Below are 21,097 nucleotides of genomic sequence, written 5' to 3'. Positions count from 1 at the left end.
ACCAATATTAAACTAACCATTTTGGGGGATTCCTTGTTAATGGAAAAGGCACGAGCGCCTGGAGAAACCTCCTTGAAAATATGTTGCTTCTATTACAGTTGGGTGGAAAATAAAATTAGCTGCCGTAGGATTTACCGGGAGAGTGAAATTCCACCTTCAATTCCTCCCTGGGCCGAGAGGGAATCCGTTTAAGCCATTAAACAGGTCGTCGAAAGTACAAGTTTTAATCTATTTACCCTGACAGTAAAAACCTTTTCAGGGCATGTACATTTAATTCCAACGCGAGCGTAATAGGTTACCGTGATATTGCGAAGGGAAATCTATATATCTCTGATTACTTAAACCAAAGGTTTCTTATGTATTATGCCTCTGACAATTCATATCCTCTCAACAATGCGGTTAAAAAATAAGATTTCCCCTTTTTCGACGTTTTAAAATTTCCCGACAAGGGTGAAATTATTATTCCGCGACCAGTTGACGGATACCAGTTACTTAGGTGCTGCTTTTAAGCCCCCGGTAATATATCGGATTACTCGTAAGTAGATTTTTCGATGCATTTCAAACTAGCTCTGATTCGAGTAGATGGACGAGCAGACAGGCAGAAATCAACGAATATCAAAGTTCTGCCTCGAGGGACATAAATCAGATTTTCCCGTAGGAAAGCAGAAATCGGAATTGCGAGTACGACGAAAGTTACTCATTGTTGGGGGTAACGGGCATGGGCACGGAATGGAGAATTCTTCGATACAGATGATTACCTCGGGGCATAGAATCCAGGTTATAATGGAAAAGAAACATGAAATACCTGAAACGAGTTTTCATGCTATCCGACGCGCAATTTCAAAATTCAAAATCAGCTCACAGAGAATCCGCAGTTACGGACTCTAATTACCAATCAATAAATCGAATGTGTACACGCGTGAGTAATATTCAAGTACCAAAGAAATTTGGAAATTTATCTGCGTATGTTTCCAGGACATTTCCATCCTCACAGGGTTGCAATGATGGCAGACAACGCATCTGCCTCCTTTAGTACTAATGTATATATGATGTAAATACATGCCTTAGAAAATCGGAAATACGTCGAGGGATAAATAAAACAGATGGATTAATTAATTTATCGGTATATATACGAGGCCACGCGGTTACTTTAATCCCAAGTAACGCATTCGCCGCAGCACAGGAGAATCGCCTCCACCACGTGTAAAGGGAATTATGCACGCATAGGTGTTGGTATAATCGACGTGCCGCACCGATGGTCCAGAGAGGCCGGATTTCCAATAATCGGAAGAGGGAGTTTCGGCGGCATATATGGGTTAGGTGTTCGGTCTGTTAAAGAGATAAACGGTGCCTCCCGTTATTGCATCCGACCCGTTCCTCACATCCACCATAAGCCAATCCGTGATTCAACCCTCTCCCTGTTTTTCGCGCAACACCCCGTGCCCGCTTTGCCGGCTCTGTCACTGGACTCAGTCCATCCCCGACACGCGATGCAACGGTTCTTTGGACGGAAAAATGTTACCTTCGTACGTTGTCATTGTCGCCTCGTACACGGTTACACATCCATGCATGCGCGCGAGCTCCTACGTCCCTTTTTCGGCGGCCTCGCCGCGATTTTAACGCCCGACCTAACCGACGCCCCCTTCCTTTGTGGATAGATAGTTTCCCGTGCGTAGTATAAAAAAATGTTTCGGATAAAAGTTGTAAACAAGGATCTGTGGAACAAGTTTCGTCTGGGACGTTTTCTTATATCTCGCCTTGTTACGACGGAAAGTTTCCCTGATTTGTGGTGCCGTGAAAACTTCTTTATATCATCCAGCCATAAATGAACCTGCACTACTGTATTACAAGATATTACTCCTACGCTCCAAATGCATGCAATTCTCCACTCTATCTAAAAGAAATATTCTACACAGAAAATGAACTGCTATGGCGGATAAGTTTCATCTAAAATGTCTTGCGGTATCGTGTTGTTTCCTCGGAACGTACGTGCGTCAAAAATGTCTCGAGTGCAGTTTGATATGTAATCTTAATGCGGGAATAAAATTCGGATGGCTTATAAAATAACCCTAAGGGACGTCGTCCAAGATGCGGTTTCCTGTCCCCCACGTTGACCGGATGATTCCCCTAAAGGCAGCTTATATCCTCGGAATGTCTAAAAATTCCTGTGTCAGCTTTTCCCTCAGCATCAAGCGAATCAGACGCGCCCGTGCCCTCGCGTATACCATCTACTTCGCGTAAAAAACGCGTTTCCTACCTTAACGACAAATAATACCAAAAATCGTCTCCTACAAAACGTGTCGAGCATACTACGAAGACCAGATTTTATCCCAGACAATTTTTCCTATCTGTCAGTGATACCCCAAAAAATGACGTTCATTGAAGAACAACGCGATTCCTTTTTGCTGGGTACTGTGTTACAAAGGAATCGTTTATGAAATAACATCAAAGGAACTTCCCTCCAAAATGGAGATTTCTGTCACATGCACGGGCTGGTTGTTTCCCCAAAGGCAGCTTGTACCCTCGAAACGTGCCTCGACATCTCTCGATCAGCGTTTTCGTCTCGGTATCTCCTCACGAGCGATTCAGACGTGTCTGTGGGGTTACACGTGTAATCTACTGTACATAAAAATTGTAATTTTCCGTCCCAACGGTGCATTATCTCGAAAAACGTTTCCCACAAAGTATATCCAGTGCAATGCGAGGAGGAAGTTTTATCTTAAAGAATTTTTTCTCCGAGCCACTGGGTCACGATAAAACCACATTTATTGGCGAACGCTGCGATCTTTTTATACGCCCAACACAGCGCCGTCGAAAAGACGGTCGTAGAATAATTCCAAGATGGATTCTCTCCAAAATGTAGATTCCTGGCCCTCACAGGGGCCGGTTATTTCCCCGAAGGCAATTTATGCCCCCGAAACGTGGCCCGAAATCCCTCGATCAGCATTTTCGTCCCTGTTCTTTCGGAAGAAACGAATCAGGCGCGTCCACGGACGTAAGACTTAATCGCGCGCCTTCGCTCCTACGTCCCCTGCATATTTATTCGGGTAAAGTACGTCGATCGGGTCAGAGGTTAATAAGGCACATCATTGGACCAGGATTTTACATTGGACCAATTGAGTCAGAGATCAGAGGAACGCCTAGTGAGGTGTAATTTCTAAGTACACAGAGACGTAAGAATTAATTACTCCCTAATTTTTCCATGGACGGTACAGAGTCCCGAGGATGAGAGACGAATGCAGGATGAAAGGAGGAACGACGGTAGAACCGCCAGACAAGGAAGCAGGGATTTCCTAGACCAAAGTGGGGTCTCCATGGGAACTCCCACGACTTCCTTTTTTCAAAAGCAGCAAAGTTCGCCTGGGAGGTCGCCGGAAGTGATACAGGTCGGTGCCCCGAGCTAATTTCAATGCAAATGGAGAAAAGTAAGCCCGCGGAATCAAGAAAGCCGTCTCTTTCCCCAGGAAGGAGTGCAAGACCCAAATAGGACCGGAATCGGAAGGACAGATTCTCGGAGACAGTCGAGTAGAAGAGGCGTGGATGGAGCCGGACCGGCAGCGCGAAGGTGAACTTATTGATCATTTTTACCTCCTACACCTTTATATTTATCTTCTAAGGTAACTTGGGGTAATACGGCCCACCATACCTTAAAAGGCTTGTAGAACCTAAAATATGCAGTATTTTGGAAATGGGAAATGAGCAGGGTGTCCGCGAACAATGTTCCCTTCGGTAGCACACCATAGAAATAAAATACAATTCTAAATGGAAACGTAATTTAAAAAGAAAATCGCTGTATGATGCTTCTGAGCTTTGCCGATTCAACTGACTGTGGGAATTAATTTGCACATTTGTTACCCACGTAGGCCTTATTGTCCTAAGTTACCTTAATAATTTTCTCAAGTCACGTCAAATCGTTCAGATGCGAAAATGGGTATGGATGAATTAGAAATGCGAGTGGAGAAAAATAGTACGCGAGAAATCCAGGGCTTTGAGCTGCACCTGGTGCACCGTCTTTGCTCGGCCTCGTAAATCCAATGCCCATTGATCGTTTCCCGCGGAATCGGACAGTTCGGTGCGATCCGCTGATTAAATTTACGGGGACATTAACGCGGTTCCAGATCCTCCATGAAGAAGTCAATTCGCAAGAAGGCCCCTTCTCCGCCGAAGGGAACGCTCGGCGAGGTCGCCGAGGAACGCGAAGAGCAGCCGCCACCTCCGAAACCGAAGCAGGAGGCCCCGAAGAAGAAGTACTCCTCGGACGAAAGTTCCGACGAGGAAGACACTCGAGATCTCGAGGGGAACGTGTACACGAAGGCTGGGATCGAGGTGAGGTTCTCGGCGAAATTGATTGCTTCGCGAGCGGAGCCATTATTCTAGGATTTTGCCCGCGAAGAGCCATCGAAAGACCCGCCATTGAAGCGAGAGTACCCTTGCTTACGTCTGCTGTTAAGATAATTTTCATTAAATCTACCCGGCGAGATGTTTCCGTTCAAACATCCTGACTGCCTCCCCTGTGGAGCTCCCGACTAAAGAAATATTCAGGCAATCAAAACTCGTCCGCATGTTAACGATAACATTGTTAAGGTGATGCGAAAGCGTCGTCAAGGAGTTCTCTCGCTCGTGAAGCTTTTCTTCAAACTGGATTGTACTGTAAAAAAAAAAAAAAAAGAACTCTTGTAAAACATGAAATTTCACGCGTGTCAGGACCTTCCTTATACCCTCCACATTCAGATTGTAAAGTGGAACAGTTATTAATGAATTCTCCATATGAAGAAGTATCATTCGATGTGTCATTTCCAACATTTTTAAAAAGGGACCTTCGCGTCGCGTTTTATCACGAGCTTGTGGATGCTCTTGCTAGGATGGCCGTCGATAAATTGATCTGCACGTTTTAAGGAGAACGGATGGCCCGATTTGGAACGTCTTTTGACATCTCGCACGAGATAGAACCTTTTACGACAGTTTTATCGGCGCGCGTTCAAGATCGACCCGGTACTGCTCGGGGTCGAGATCGATCGCCCGAAGGCGCATCTCGAATGATTTCCCGATACGTTTCCGTGGAAGGTTTGTGACGTCAGTGAGGAAGCTGTTCGCGGTTTATTTTCGAGCCACTTCAGGCTTGCCCTTTCTTTCAAACTGCCCGGCTAAAAGCGCGAGCGAAGCTTCCGCCTTTGAGCGACTTAGCGCAGCTTCCAGTGGGATTCGAGGCGACGAATAAAGCCCATTCGTACGATTCCCGGACGTTTTAGGGGAATAAGTTTCCTCCCGAGGCCATCCCGGATTCGAGATACCTCAAGGATAACAGAATTTTAATCGATTCGCCATTAATTCCACGTCCCTAGTACCATTTATAAATATTTTCTTGAAATCTTTCCTAAATATTTCAAGCGACAGATTCTTCAAGATATCTTGTAGATTTAATTTGAAGATATCTAAAATATTTGCTAAACATCTCAATGACATATTTAGTTTGAATAATTTATAAACATAATATATATACATTTTTTACTTTTCGAGTATTATCGAATGTGATGTTAAAACTTGCAAAACTTCTTCCTGCGTTTTAACATCAAATGTTAAAACGCAGGAAAAAGTTTTGCAATATTTCAAATGTCGGCGAAATATTTACGAAATGTACGATATTCGTAGATAATATAAGATAAATATTTTGTGCTACTAGGGGTAAATCGATCCCATGAAATTAACGAATAACCAGCCGCGCTCAAAAGTGGCTTTTTATCGAGTGAGCTTCCCAGTGTCTTGGATTCTCTCTATTTTTATGAAATTACTCCTTGGCCCAGAATCATATACCGAGTCGCACTTGAAATAAGAGGAAAAAGAAAATCCAAAAATAGCGCTGAAACAATTTTGAATGAGATCATTTTCTTTTCTTTTTTTTTTAACCACGAAATAGGCTTCATATTGTAATCCCACACATTCTCGGGAAAATTGAAGTGGACTTTAAGTAAGGAGGGAAAAATAGTGCGAGTCCAATTTTGCTGGCATCTCGGACGATAAATAGCCTCTGATTAGACTTCTTAACACCTCCGATATTACGTGCTATCATTTATTCCCAGATGGGATAAGATAAATCCCAAGTACCGAGCTCAAGGCCTCGCTCGTAAATCTAATTGACCTCCCATTAGACGAGTACCCCTCCAGACGCCTCGAAAAGCCTAAACTTCTGAACTTTATAGATCTCGAGGAGAAGTGCGGGGAACGTAAAGCGAACTAAGGAGGAGATCGAAGCGGATACGGAACAGGAAGACGAATTCGGTTACACAGCTAGTGAGTAAACGTTCGCCTTACTTTAGACATTTGGCTTTAACTTAGAAAATGCTCGCACACGTGGACGGACCCATCACTTAGAATTAGGTTTGCGTGGGCCTAATTAATGGAGAAGGACCCCTTTGGTCGCAGCCCTCCCCCACACGGAGGGCGGAAATCGAGGGAAACCGCAACCGGAAATTCCCGGCGGTTTCCCCGGTGGGAAAGTTAAGCGGCCATCGGTCGAGATTGCGGCACCTTAGGGCGATTCGCGAATCTTTTCGAGTTTTCCCATCGAGGTAGAGACCGGTCCTTTTCTTATTGAAACGAGTCGCACCCCCGATCGCTGCTCGACGACCCGCCGGCCGCACGAGAAGCCCCTTAGGAAGGGATTAAAATCGCGATTCCTAGGCCTTCGCACGGAGGAAAATTACGTGTACCCGCCATCGTAATTTTGGATACGCTGAAAGCACTCGAGCGTAAATATACACGCCGAGGAGGCATATATACCGGGCGTTTCGTTCATCTCGAATCGCAGGGGATATCCGAGCAATATCAAACGACACGTGGAAGCGCTCGAGGAACTCAAAAAACCTGACATTATTATTTTTCTTTTTTTTTCCCCAAATTAAATTGTTAACATGGAAAATGTTCTAGGCAATATTCCGTGACTCGAGAAACGTGGAATTTTTTTCGAGTTAAATTAAAAATATGGATAACGTCCCAAGGAATATTATTCGAGAAACGTGAAATTTGTTGGAATTAAATGAAAAATATGGAAAGGGTTAAGGGAGCCCAGGTTAAGTACCTTGGGGAGGTATCCATATTGGACTTCACGTCACTTCCGATGGGTCAGAAAATAGACTTATCAGGGATTTTATAAAATTGCTCCTTTGGCAATGTACTGGGAAGCTAGTCCTCCGTTATCATCGCGCTCGTCTTCTCAGGACACTTCCCAGTCATTCCTCGCTTTAACTCGAGCACGATCGATCACTTCGATTCCCTCCTGCTTCGCAGACCCTCCGGAAGGCTGCAAATGGGTCGGACCATTTTCTCATATATTTCTCTAAAGATTTTCCCTCCTACTCTAATCGTAAACTCGTTGACCAATCGCGCTACTCCGCGGGAAATATCATTTTTCATAGGGATCAATCCGCGTGGGAAAGGAATCCCCATGATAATCGAGAATAGGAGTCGAGCTTTTCCTAACGCGAAATAAAGCGGGGCGTTTTATCGCCTCGGATTGAGAAGAACCTAGGGAAACGCCAGGTCGAGCATAGGTAACTCGAAATCTTTGACTTCTCTTTCCAGACAAAGTAAAGAAGAAGTATCATGGGACCGGACACCCTGTGGCATTGGTGGCGTTGGAGAAGGACAGAAGGGGCTTGGGCATTTCGTTGGCTGGACATAAAGACAGAAATAGGATGGCCGTCTTTGTATGTGGCCTCAATCCGAAAGGCGTTGCTCATAAAACCGGAGGCCTACAGATCGGGGACGAGATATTGGAGGTATGTTATTTACGAATTTTATGCACCTCGCATGGGTGGCACTTCTTCTCTTTCCGGCCTCGCCTCTTAATGTCGGAGTTTTCTGCCCTCTGAGATTTTCGACGTCACGCGTCGCGCCGTATACATGCCCGGATTTCACGGTAGGAACGCGTTCGGGTATTTATAGTTTTTCTTTATTTTGCTCTTCTCCTTCCTTCCAGGTGAACGGTATAGTATTGCAAGGCAGATGTCACCTGAACGCTTCTGCCGTCATTAAGGGAATGCCCGGTGCCATATTCAAAGTCGTAGTCATGCGGTAAGTACGGCTCTATTTTCCGCGACACCCAAGATTTATGAAATAACGTTAAAAGTGCCGAACACGAAGTCTAAGTGGATCGGTTAAATATCGGGTACGATTTTCCTGGCATTCTACGGGATTTCTGGATTTCTGTCTCCCTCGGTTAGATTGATTTCTAATCGAAATATCTCCCGGACGCGATGTCACATCTTCTCATTTTCAGCCGGGATAATTTCAAGTGAGAAATTAAATTTCAGGAAGCCTTCCGGTCTGAACGATCTCGCCGTGAAGCCGATCGTACAATTTCCACCGTCCATCGACGACGTAAGTTACTGCGATCGAAGTTTAATACCCCGTAAATCTTGTTAATAAGGATCGACGTCTAAAACGTGTCCTTTGTCGTTTTGCAGAACGAGGAACTTTTTAATCAGTACAAAGGAGTGCGACTGATATCCGTGAAGAAGGCAAGCATAGGGCCGCGCTTTCTTAAAGGTGCAACGAGAGAGTTTCTTTAAACATCCCGTTTAATTTCTGCGCAGGGTCAATACGGCTTGGGCATTATGATAATTGAAGGGAAACACGCCGAAGTCGGGCAAGGAATATTCGTATCGGATATTCAGGAAGGGAGTGCCGCCGAACAGGTAAATAGAAGAGCCCCGTCGTCCATGATTGATTTCCGAGTTCTTCCTATAACCGGGTATAATCAATGGTAAATTCGCTCCAGCATCGCAAGAAAACAATAGCCACTAGATATCGTCATTAGAGTTCCAAATGAAATTCGGCAAAAAAAAAAAAAAACAAAAAACAAAAAGAAATGTCCACTCAATGTTTCAGGCTGGTCTGCAAGTCGGCGACATGATACTCGCCGTGAACATGGATTGCCTTCTAGGATCTACCTACGACCAGGTAACGATTACAATGATTTATTATCCGAGGTAGAAAGAACGATTTTCTAAGTACCACATATCCTTGGCAAAGAGTGTCGTGCACTGTAAGCGGGTAATTTTCACACCAATCGGTAGACAATGAACAATTGAACTGATGAATTAAATCCCGCAGGCGACGAATCTTCTTAAGAAGACAGAAGGTGTTGTGAGGCTAACCGTTTGCAATCCGAACCAAAGTAAAGTAGCAGCAGAAGAGGAAGCAAAGGCCAAAGGAATAGAGTTGAAGGTAGAAGAAAAACGTAAGTGCACGGTATAAGAGGGGATCGCTCTGAATGTGGGATTTTTTTAAAACTGGTTAAACGAATCCGATAATTCATTCAGCGAAAGAGCCCGAGAAGCCGAAAGAACCGGAACCACCGAAAGACCCGAAAGACTGCGAAATCTTGGTCGGAAGAGAAACGACGATTGAATTCCCGAAAGATAAGGATAAAGCGATCGGCTTCGACGTAACGGGAGGATCCGACACTCCTGTGGTAAGACCGAGAAAAATCTCAGTGTTCTCCCGTTTTCCCGTAAAAAAAATGCCACTCGATGGACATTTCTCGCGTGGGAAACGGTGATAAAGATATGCCAGAGATACTCGAATCGTGGTAAGGTTCTTGAACGAACGATTTCACTCCGTTCTTTGCTTTCAGGGTGGAGTGTTCATACTCGACGTGTTTCCGGATGGTGCAGCAGGAAAGGACGGTCGATTAAAACCGGGGGATCAGATAATCGAGATGTGTCACGAAAGCTTTAAGGAGATAGAGCAGGCGAAAGCACACGAGGCGGTCCTCAAAGTGACCGTGGGCCCGGTAAGATGTTTCAATATATATCCCGAGAAAAAAAAAAGAAATGTTCCTTACTCAATCGTTCCTTTATGGCGAGTAGAAATGGTATAACTAAGCTCCTGGACGCTGCATAAAACGAAACCATTAAATCGCCTGGATTAATTAGCACATTGTCAATATTTCTCAGGTACTAATGATAGTGTTTCGTGATGAGAAACCACCGGAAGAGATAGATGTTGAGCTTCAAAAGAAACCTGGCAAAGGAATAGGTCTTTGCTTGACTGGCTTCAAGAGCGGCAAGGGAGCTTACGTGTCGGACATGGTAAGGGATCAAATATACTTTTCTGTCTCTTTTTCGCATTATCACGAGTCCTTTTGCTTTAACAGGTTGCAGGCTGCAGTGCGTTAGAGAGTGGGAAAATCGTGAAAGGCGACAGGGTAATATCAGTAGGTGGACAGGACGTACGCGAGTCTCCCGTCGAGGACATTGCTGTACATATGAAAGTATCTAACCCGGTGCAACTGAAGCTCGCGAGGTATAAAGCTGCCAAGCAATGACAGGTGAGAGTCCCTAAACGGATTTCCAACAGACGTTTCTTCGGTAACGATGGCGAAGGCTTTTAACACTCATCCTACTCCGTCATTCTCTTCCAGGGATCCGCAAACAAGACCTGCACATCCCTCGACCCGTGCCCGATACCGTGGAGGGTACCGTGCAGAAATAGGGGACTTTAGTGTGATATAAATTTAAAAGTTAGCGTTAAAGGAGCTAAGCTTAGTCTAGACTAAGATGTAAATGATTTAACAAAGTCACACTTGTACGTAGCACTACCAAGTAGTATTCCGAAGGCCACTGGACGTAGCGAGTGATTATAAAATATTCGATCGTAAGGGGGAAATTCTAGGAGAATTTGGAGGACGATCGAAGGCTTCGTTATTAAGAATTGTAATACCTAGGCGCCCACTAGACAATGGTCGTAGATACTGCGATCGCAAATGCTAAACTTCAAGACGTCTGCATTACTTTTTCACGACGGTTTTGGAACCGGGAGAAATACTCGCCGTGATACTCAAGCTTCTGCCCGAGAGTATTCTAGATATACATAGCGTCACATCTCCGAGTCTAATTTCAGGAATACCTTAAGCATCCCGAGGTATTTTATACGGATGATTTTTCTTACGATGGCTACAACGTCCCAAGAGGCTTGAAACCGCTTTTAGCGTTAAATAATGTACGCGTGACTCGTTGACCGCGACACGCGTCTTGGGAAAATGCAGAAGCAGGATTTCTGTCGTACCGGGGTTGTTCCAAAAGTAATCTCTCAAATTCTTTCAGGCTACCGTGCCCTTCTGTTCGATTCAGCAAACCCGTGCCAAACAGCGGCGCGATAAATGCCATCATTCGGTGCATCGAGAAAGTGCGTTGTTACGGAAGAATGTTATCACCACGGTATCACTGCCAAGCAATCATAAGTCGCTACAAGTTAAGTACTACATTTTCTTTAGCGTCGATCACACCGCTCGCAAGTATACAACTGATTGATGGCATCCTGATCGTAATGCTACCGAGGCTAGGCAAGTGCTCTCGCAAAGTTCATTTTGGTACCCGGAATATTTGGTACCATTATTCCTTCAATTTAATTCCGCCTTCGTGATCTTCAATTTCGCGCGGAATGAAAATCCGGACATTACATTTGAGCAACCCTCGTACAAACTAGAAAGGACCAGGATCCACGTAATTCGTAAAGTTGTATCTTTATAAGATCTAGATTTAGACGTTGATCCGATGCGTAGCGTCGAGATAAATTTTACACTACCTTAATTGAACATGTAATTGACAAATAGATAGATCAGACTTCGATTTCACGCTAACACCCTGACAATGTACAATAAAAAGCTGTTTCTACTTAGGAAACAGGCACGAGCAAGAGGATGGAGAGTTTATTTTTCTTGGACCCAGCGATATTAAACAAGACCTTCGTCATGATATATCACATTGGAAGAAAATCGTGAAAAACTCATACCGTGTTTATACTATAGTTACATGATTAAAGCGACTGGACTAAGAACCTTATATAGAGTACTTTTAAAGTTACACGCTTGTGCGTTGAGGACTCATTTTCCACCGTAGAGTAATTGTGCAGCCCTTCGCACATTTTTCGATTATTGGCCAGTGGTACATTTTATAAAAGAAGTCGAAGTGCTTTGTAATCGTTCAGTGATCCAAAATACGAAGATTACCAGATACTATTTTGTTCTCTAAGATGCTACCCGAGGGCAGATCTATACGTTCGCCATGATTGGCAATGATGATGACGGTACCCTTCAAAGAAACCCTTTTCCCGAACGTGACATCACCTGACACTGTCAAATGATCCAACTCCAGAATATCAGGAACGGTACCAAATCTCGCTAGGAATTCCTTCACCTAAGACAAAATTTCCGTGTATTAACTATCACTTCATTCAAATTATCTGAATTATCCATTACAAATATTTCACGATTCCATGCATGAATAATATTCATGAATTTTAATGCTCATAAATTCAGAACTTATCACGGTTGTATTAACTGTTAATTGTCATTCCAAGGTACCTTAGAGAAATGAAGGTCGCCGAACTTAACGATGGGCGTTGTGGCGAACATGCGTTGAGGACTCATTACCAATGATCCATTGCGCAAACTGTAAAGGTTGCTCATAACCAGCAACAGATCTGACGTCTTTTTCACTGGCAAGAATCTACTACGTGGTACTTTGATACCTAATAAAAAAAGCATTGAATTATGACAGTCATTGTTTTAAGATTCTTCCGATAATTAGTTCATTTGCGTAAAGACGCTTACCCAAACTAGCCTCAAACGATTTCATGGCTGCTCCAACTGCAGTCTCTAACTGAATGACATTTACTCCTCCAGGGAAATTTTTATAGTTGACAATAATTTCCATATTAAGTGTCCTCTCATCGAGTACCCTTTTAATGGCTGCAAAAAGCAAAGTCAAAATTATTGGACGTATACGTTCTAATAAAAGATTATTCTTCATATTTTTTCCTGAAAGAGTACAAATGTATAGGAAACGAATTTCCATACCATCAAGCTTGATCCATAAATTATTTGTATTGAAAAATTGGAAAGTCTTCACGGACTTGAAGTCATCCACGTGTTCCACAGGTACCTGCGCGATCTCGAGAAGTCGCAGTTTCTTTTCATATTGAATTAAGGTGCCACCCTATTACCAAGAAAGATTTACATTTGAACTTATCCATTTGCATGAAAATGAACTAGCTTATATAAGTGACAAAAACAGAACAATAAATAAGAGTTATCTGTCCGCGATATTACCTTTACGTCAGCTCTCGTCTTACTCGTCACTTCCATGACGAATTCAGGAGAGCTGTTATTGGGTGGTGACATTAATAAGTTTAAGATGCCCAGGTCAACGGTCGCTCCCAAATTATCGACATTAGAGATGAAACAATATTGACGACCCTGAAGATACAACAAAAAAAAAATAGTCAAGCGAAACCTTATCGTACTGATCGCTCGTTGATGTATCTTTTTTTCATTACCTCTTGTATAAATTGATCTAACAGTCCAGAATTTTGAAAACTCTCGTAGAAGTCACCGTGTCCTGGTGGATACCACCTGAAATGAAAAGAACTTTCAGTTTCTACGAGACGCCTCGTAACGAGGAAGAGAGTTTACGCCAAAAAGAACTCACGCCTCGATGTCTCCGTGCACATCGTAAGTTTTAGCAATAGGTAGAAGTGACTCCCGATCAAAGCGCGGATAGCAGCTCTGATTGAACGTGTAAATCTGCACATCGATCGTTTTATATTTCCTGATGACCCGTTTCGTATCTTCGTCGGTGTTGAAAGAATTCATCAGGATCAGTGGGACGTTTGCGTTGTAGGTTTTGTTCAAGTGCTACCCATAAACAATCTCAATAAGATTAAAAATAATACATCTACATCAATATCTTAAATCAATCGGTCAGTGGGAAAAAGTCGCTTAAAGGGCTTATCCAAGATTAATATTCACTTCGATTTGCTGCACGGTGAGATCCAGGAAAGTCAGATCATTGCGGACGGTGATAACAGATTTCGGTCCATGACAACCCATAGTAGTCCCAAGACCTCCATTCAGTTTCACCACTATCAGTTTATTCAACATGTCCTTAATTAGTTCAGCCTTCGGGACAGATAAAGTATCATAATCCTGCACCTAAAACCCGAAGACAAACGGAGTTACACATAAATCGGCAGGAATTTTTACTTGAGGATAAAAGAACACAATACACAAAGCCGTCGAACGTCCTTCCTTTGATCGCTCTTTATCGCTCTTAATCTCGCGACACCGCCTATATTGAGATAGTAATTGAAGAACGATCGAACAAGGAGTTTAATTGAAATGACCAGGGCTTGAGTTAGCGCATATTCGAATTTTTTCAGAGATATTTCAAGCCTGAACTAATTCCAGGGCACTCGAGGAGGACCGTACCGCTTCTGGTGGTAATTTCTCGATGTGATCCCAGTTGAAGGGAGGGCCCTCTTCCTTAAGGAATCTCTCAAAAAGTCTCTCGAATCCCTCGAGCTCGCGGCCGATGAGTTCCTGATCCTTGAGCGGCGCCGTCGACTTGAGCCGCAAAAGTTCCTCGTGGAGTTCATTTTGTGCGTCCCTTTTCGTCCTTTCCCGAAACGCCTGACTATCGGAAGGGCTCCGTTGGTGGCCCCTCCCCTGTAAATGTTTTCTCTGTTACTTCACCGTCTCCAATAAGTGCCTTGTACCTTACTGGAGAAAAATTCAATATTAAGAATCTCATTAAATTTCCAGCGACCTGTATATACTTCCTTTGCGAGATAATGTCTCCTTACGAACGACTTAACGATGTGCGAGCTATTGACCAACGCCGATAACCCAATAATTAATTTAAATTACATCCATCAGTGGAGTTGAACCTCCGATGTTTAGGTTCGATATTTGGAAGCCTAAGCTCTGGAAAAATCGACCTTACGATATCATTCCTCGGCTTCGAGGAAGAAGCGAAAGTAAGTAGGAAAATACATAAATTTTCCTCTTCGACATTGGTTGCACTCGAGGGTATTGATTAGCTTTATCGAGGAATCTCAAGGTCGGTCTTTAAAAGAAAAAAAAAAGGGAAAAAAAATTAAGATCTCCTCGGCTAACACGTTTTAAGGGAGTTTCACCTTTTGGAGAAACTCGACCGAAATCGAGACGTAAGAGAGAGTTTTGGCATCTCGCCATGTACGTGAAATGGTTATGTCCGCTTACGCAAAGGAAAGAACTCGAGGAACTCCGCGTGATAACAACGACCCCGATTAAAGTGACCCCGACGATATTCTGCTTTAGTAGTTAAGAACATGAGAGATCATTCATAGAGTTAACCACTGAATCAAGACAAAAATTTCCTTCTTCCTCTTCTCCTGGAATGTGCTTGATCGTTAAAGAAGAACCGTCCATTATTCAAAGACTGTCTCAAATATTAATTAACTCCTTCCGTTGGGACAAAAAATTTCAGGAATCACGTCGGCTATTAATAACCGAGGGATTCGTTCATTAGCATTAAATTCACAGATCGTAACGAGTTTGCTAATTGAACGATAGCGCACTGACTTGTAGTATCGACGCAAGTGCGATGTGACGTAATATTGTTTGGAATGGAAATCTAGAGCGATATAAAAATATCATCTGGATGATCCGATTAAAGAGACGATGAGAGATATTAATTTTTCCAGCATTTACGATACACGCAACGTTCCGGGGAATGATTTCGTAATGACTTGGACGTTTCGCGGAAATTGCGAGTATTCCACAGGGACTATTCAATTATTACGATCCACATACCAAGGACGTTGGAAATGCACATTAAATGACGGTACTCGTTTAATGAAAACCTCGCCTAAAGAGTAATTAAACGGCGCAATGGTTCCGACATGCTCCGATATTTCGTAGGTCTCTTTTTTTCATCTCTTCTTTTTCGAACAATTAATTCCTTCGGCTTAATATTTAAATTCTATTCGGTGTAAAGATGAATTTGAATAATATCCAAAATGAGAATCCTGCTGGGAACAATAGACAGCTGTTAACGCACGTCGAGATTTCACGACGAAGCCATGCGTATGTAATTAAGGTAATCATTATCAGACATTACCACAAATACGGACGCTGAGCGCGTGTACCTTTCGTGAGACTTAATTCGGTCGAAATTTTATCAATGACAGATTACACAATTCAAAGGCCTATACAATTAAGAATGAGAAGAACCTACTTCTGTAGTTAAACAAAATTGGGATTGCTGAAAAAGGGCGTACACGTGTGTTTACATACTCTGCACGTGTCAACGTCACATGTCAACTTGTCAAAATTCGTTCCGTCGAAAAAGAAGGGTACTTTTCCATGTGCACGTGAAAAGTAATACAATCGCATCATTCTTAGATAACGTATCGTTATCACCAAATGAAAGATTCATCAAGCGTGATCCTTTATTTCTAAATTCCGTAGATTGCATTTGATAATTGCATTTGATCAATTGCTGACGAGTTTAGCGCCTCGATGCGAGTCTCACCCCTCGCGTGAAGTCTCGCTCGATCGGCGATTTGTGAAACAAGGATTTTGTTACCAAGTTTCAGTTATAGACCGCAGACTTTCGATACCGCCGTGATATCAGTTTACAGTCCCGGTTTGATAAAGTGCACTGAGCTTCCCCGGGGTGACTTTACGTTATTCCGTTGATAATTACGATGATTCGAGAAAATCTATTCCAGGTTCTTGGATCTCGGATCCATTACGAGTTCTGTCTTTAACCCTTTGAACGCGAAGCCATTTCGACATAAGGGCGAAATTCGTCTGACCGTGCAGGCAATATTGGACCAAACGTCGGGCGCCTTTAGGCGCTCTTAATAACCGAAGGGATAATTTCTGGGAAAAAGAGATCGATTAGCCATAGCTTCTGGAAATATTTCGTGTAATACGGAAATTTGACATAATGCTGCCATTGACCGGTCGAGGAGCGAAATAGGATCGACCGTGACTGACAGGAGAGTCACCGTGCTAGAGGCCAGTCTTATCGTACTCGTTTAGGATCAAACGACAAAACGGCCTTATAGTATCAGGGCTGAACATTCCACACGTTCTCACATTACACATACACGTTTTAACCGACGATCAGTCGGTAGTTGCGCAATGTCATGACGTCCAGCCACGCGCAAAGAAGTCGAGTTGTGGATTCCATACCGCTCATTATACCAAGAACGATTCGTTAAACTTACAAATTTCCCAACACGAAGGGGCGACATTTAACACGTGCCACGTGCATGTAATGCTAAGAATATGTCACTAAATCCTGCTGGTTCGGTTCCAATAAACGCTCTATCACAGTCTCCAAATGTTGCAGACGTATTAAAGAAACGCGACGAGATAAAGTCGGAAGGACAAACCCTTTACCCTCAATCAGACTTACGATCACGGTGACGCTAGTAAAAACTATTTATTCGCGTCTTTAATGACGAAATTGTGAAATTGAAAAATAATTATAAGACCAGCTAGAGACTTTTCCCTTCTGGTTTCACTTCAACGAGCCTTCAGAAATGTTCACCGACACTGATAAAAATGCCCATATCAATATACATGCTCAACCATTGGTTATTTCGATGCCATAATAAAAATTACAGGAAAGTTACATTGAACATTATACAAAATTATAATGTAACATTACATTAAACTCAAGTAAACAGTGCATCAATACGGTAAATATACAATTTTAGGGGTATTTATACATTTTCTAATTTGCAATTCTTCCGTTTTCGCTTTCCCATGTGAAACTTAAGTTATGAAGTGGGTAAAAAATGTACGTAGATTTCCATAGATTTTTATCAGTGCAAGAAACTGGAATCTTTTAAACCGCAGTTCGAGTAGATCCGAAGTCAGCAGAGCTTCGCATTTCATTCTGTTACAAATGACGAAACATCCATCCGGTTTTTGCAGGCGACTCGACGATCCTCGTGCCTTTCCCCACTTCAAACGTGTAATCGTATTAAACACCAGGTTTTACTTAACACCAGAGCTTCCGGTTCAGCCAGGAAGATTCGGACTTCCGGCCGAACTTCCTGATAGTCCTAGGAGATGCTTTTCCACCACGCCGGAGTTAACCGATAACGTATTTATTCTTACCGCGAACTGCACGTATGTTAACATCCCGAGTAGAAAGTGTGCGGCCGAAAAGAACTCCACCACAAAAAACTCCTATCACAGAGTCGATTTTCAAAACGGATCCTACCGTCCAGCTGCCTGAGAACGTCTGCGAGCGGCTCAGGCCATAATTTGCATTTTACTTCTCCTTTAGCCTATCCTTTTTCGCTTTTTTTAGGTCCCCACTTTAGTATCACCGTCTCCCCCTTCGGACTGGCTGTCCACTAATCGCAAGAAAAAGTTATTTGTCAGTTGACATATCCAATATGAGCTTTCTTTTTTATCTCCGGTTGACCCTCGAACTCAAAGATAGGGTTCTGTCCTGAACAATCCAGCAAACGAGATGTCATAAACCGCGAACAATTATAAAATGAAGGTCCTTTCCTTCGTTATTTTAAATTTATATTTATTGTTTACTCGTAACATTTCTTCCAGGTAGATCACGCGTGCGCGTGCAATCTCGTGCAAGTGAAGGATCTCGGTGCAGTTATTGCGCCACGACACGTTTTACTGCATCGTCGAGGACGGTAACCCATTTTTTTTTCTTTCTTTCTCTCCTCCTCTCGCTTCACTCAATGTTACATTTTTATCTTATCGACGTATCCGATTGATTTCTCCAGACTGCGTTATCGCGCCGGTTAATTGCAAACTAAGTTTTTGCCTGGTGAACTTACCGACACTTTGGGTCCTCACTATTTTTCGGGGCCAGTGGAAGAAATTATTCGAAACATTAATGCGTGAATATCTAAGGCAGCCATCTTGGGACATCTTTCCAGAAGATAAGCATTAATTAAAAAAGATAAAATAGAAAAGGACTTTCCTCACAACCGTCTTATCGTGAAATGCAATTACCGCAATCAACAAGTAACCGAACATTCGCGTGCCAATGTTTCATGCACTCCCTATCACTGCCCTTGAAAAATAATGAGAAATTAAGGTGATGTGGCATCGAAGAGGTTTCGTTTATAAAACTTTTCTCCCAACTCGATTTACCGAATAGTTTGAAACTTTACAACGTGAATAGGGAGACTATAAGGAAGGTCCTGAAACTCATGAAATTTCAATTCTTTTCAAATCTGTTTATAGGTATTTTAAAAATAGTTTATAAAAAATGAAATTTCAGGACCTACCTTAGGGTTTCCATATTCACGTTTTAAAGTATGAAACGATTTGAGACACCCAGCTCGTAGAAATGTTTTATGAACGATTGAGCTTTCGGATGCCACTTTCACATCCCCTTAAGGTGCCGATAAACTCACCTGATGAGTTTTAGGCTTCCTCGATAATTAGTCATTTCCTCCGATTGTTACAAGAGGAATAATTCCACCGGATTCACCCTTATGAGGCGATCTTGTCGATGAACTTCGTTGCACTCGCACTAGTAATTTCTGACAAGTCAGTTATCATTTTAATTGTTTTAATTATTCACCCATGTACGCATCTAGCAAACCCGCGGATTTTGTACTTGCAGCGAAAGAGAGAAAACGAAAAAACCTTTAGTCATCTAAATGCGTCGAATTCTTTTAGCGAATTGATAGTGAAAAGGTACATATGACGAATGAGTCATGAATGTTGATTCACTCACTGATAATAAGTACTCTCCGCGGCTTTTGAACATGACCAGGGCTGGATCCGTACTCAGCCGCATGCGTGAAATCTTATCCGTCGGAGTAACGAGTATTTGACTAAAAAAACTCCACGCATCAACGTATCGGCGATAAAGTCATTATCCGACTGTCTACCGATAGCTACGAGCAGTCCGTTAAGTACTCCTATTTTCATATTATCGAGATTCCCCCACCAGGCCCCAGGCCAACGTTTATCGCGCTATATTCCTAGGTCCTTCCAACCGTGTGTACCGAATTATCGCACCACGTGCTCAACTGAATAATCAATGCTTCAGTTGAGGCTTTAAGGCGCTATTTTTCGATTTCAATAAAGGTTTAAAGGTTTACTTGATTTTCCTTCTCTTCGTTCTACTGGTATCAAAGTGGTCACCGAGTACGAGACACTACTCTTTCTCCAGACCGTGATTGTGTTCTCCTATAAATAATGTATCTCGACTGTTATACTCAATTCTCGCTAAGCATTGTGAAAAATATGATTTTTTTCCTAAAAACATTTAAAGAGAAATTATTATCCTATCAATGTAGAGAAGGAGGAACGTTTAGATTAGAATGCGGTGAAGTGGTTGTTTTAAAAATAAAGTGACAGATACAAAGAATGGATATTTGTTAATGAATCCATCGTCTTAAGACCTCTTAACAAAATACGGTTACAACCTGACCTAATATACAAGAATATTACTACTGCTGGACGATTATACCGTTTAATACAAACTTCAACATTTGTTATTAGTCGAAATGCTAACATATATTATTTTGGATTAATAAAATTGGAGCGCAATAAAAAATTTAACTAAGCACTCGTGCTATTGTCACCTCGACGTCAATGAGTACATAACAAAAACTTGTTTACACTTTTTTGACTGGTATGACGTACAATATTACCAACCAAATGTGACAATTATCCAATCGCTAATTACTCTACCTATATCACTGCCATCATATTAAAATTCTGTAGCATATATATTTACTAGTCTATTGTACTTCAATAATTGTATCTTTTTAAAAGTAACTGGTATACCGTTAAAGAATATTTTAAATTGACTATCGATGAGTTACGAAGCGCAGCGAACCCAGTGACGGGTTCTTCAATATCTCAAATATTCGTTTCTCTGTCGAGAGACGCTTCCCAAAACGTCATGAATGTTTTATTTTATGTACAAGAAAGTAGAAAACGTTTATTAAGAGAAATGTCAAAGTGACAATACATAGTGCCTTTGAGCCATCATATACTGCATGGCAAAAAGAATGTTCCTTTACCTTTCTATCGTCGATAAGCAACATCCTGATCCTTCCTTAACTGCTTTCTTGTCCCTCGAACGGCACCTCGCCCTCTAACGTATCGAGAAGGTCAGAGAGGCAAGTAGTTCCGAATATACCTCGAATATACCTTCGTATACCTTAACTTAACCTCGCTTTGCGAGCGCTACAGACGCCTTTTGGCGAAAGCAATATATATATGTAGCCATACTCGAATGCCAGTTTTCATACGCAA

General features: G+C 42.5%; 2 protein-coding genes across 4 annotated transcripts in view; one reads left to right on the top strand and one right to left on the bottom strand.

Annotated features, from left to right (window-relative positions):
* The window catches only part of LOC105702009 (multiple PDZ domain protein), a 19,322-nt gene extending 7,622 nt beyond the window's left edge, over window positions 1–11,700 (top strand). Inside the window, exons 4-19 of the mRNA XM_012429199.1 lie at window positions 3,216–3,386; window positions 3,465–3,565; window positions 4,119–4,326; window positions 6,198–6,288; window positions 7,579–7,775; window positions 7,976–8,070; window positions 8,310–8,376; window positions 8,463–8,516; window positions 8,592–8,693; window positions 8,887–8,958; window positions 9,112–9,238; window positions 9,321–9,472; window positions 9,635–9,793; window positions 9,957–10,091; window positions 10,157–10,330; window positions 10,424–11,700. Of these exons, the coding sequence (XP_012284622.1) occupies window positions 3,216–3,386; window positions 3,465–3,565; window positions 4,119–4,326; window positions 6,198–6,288; window positions 7,579–7,775; window positions 7,976–8,070; window positions 8,310–8,376; window positions 8,463–8,516; window positions 8,592–8,693; window positions 8,887–8,958; window positions 9,112–9,238; window positions 9,321–9,472; window positions 9,635–9,793; window positions 9,957–10,091; window positions 10,157–10,327 (1,902 nt within the window). The 3' untranslated portion in view covers window positions 10,328–10,330; window positions 10,424–11,700. The remainder of the gene's footprint in view (window positions 1–3,215; window positions 3,387–3,464; window positions 3,566–4,118; window positions 4,327–6,197; window positions 6,289–7,578; window positions 7,776–7,975; window positions 8,071–8,309; window positions 8,377–8,462; window positions 8,517–8,591; window positions 8,694–8,886; window positions 8,959–9,111; window positions 9,239–9,320; window positions 9,473–9,634; window positions 9,794–9,956; window positions 10,092–10,156; window positions 10,331–10,423) is intronic.
* On the bottom strand, window positions 11,695–21,097 carry LOC105702010 (UTP--glucose-1-phosphate uridylyltransferase). 3 transcript variants are annotated; one of them, XM_012429201.2, is made up of 10 exons: window positions 20,863–21,097; window positions 14,270–14,506; window positions 13,811–13,993; window positions 13,491–13,696; window positions 13,339–13,414; window positions 13,112–13,258; window positions 12,860–12,998; window positions 12,614–12,751; window positions 12,365–12,531; window positions 11,695–12,197 (listed from the first exon to the last, which is right to left on the bottom strand). In XM_012429201.2, the coding sequence occupies exons 1-10, from the start codon at window positions 20,884–20,886 to the stop codon at window positions 11,985–11,987; spliced, it is 1,530 nt and encodes a 509-aa protein (XP_012284624.1). In that variant the 5' UTR covers window positions 20,887–21,097; the 3' UTR covers window positions 11,695–11,984. The 3 variants fall into 3 exon arrangements, with proteins under 3 accessions (XP_012284624.1, XP_012284623.1, XP_012284625.1); XM_012429200.1 differs by lacking the exon at window positions 20,863–21,097 and adding an exon at window positions 19,563–19,728; XM_012429202.2 differs by lacking the exon at window positions 20,863–21,097 and adding an exon at window positions 17,960–18,058.

This window comes from Orussus abietinus, unplaced genomic scaffold (assembly GCF_000612105.2).
Source record: "Orussus abietinus isolate OABI.00-Male unplaced genomic scaffold, Oabi_2.0 scaffold22, whole genome shotgun sequence".
Lineage (NCBI taxonomy): Eukaryota > Metazoa > Arthropoda > Insecta > Hymenoptera > Orussidae > Orussus > Orussus abietinus.
The sequence above is the reverse complement of the archived record's forward strand: the minus strand, read 5'-3'. Positions and strand labels throughout refer to the sequence as shown.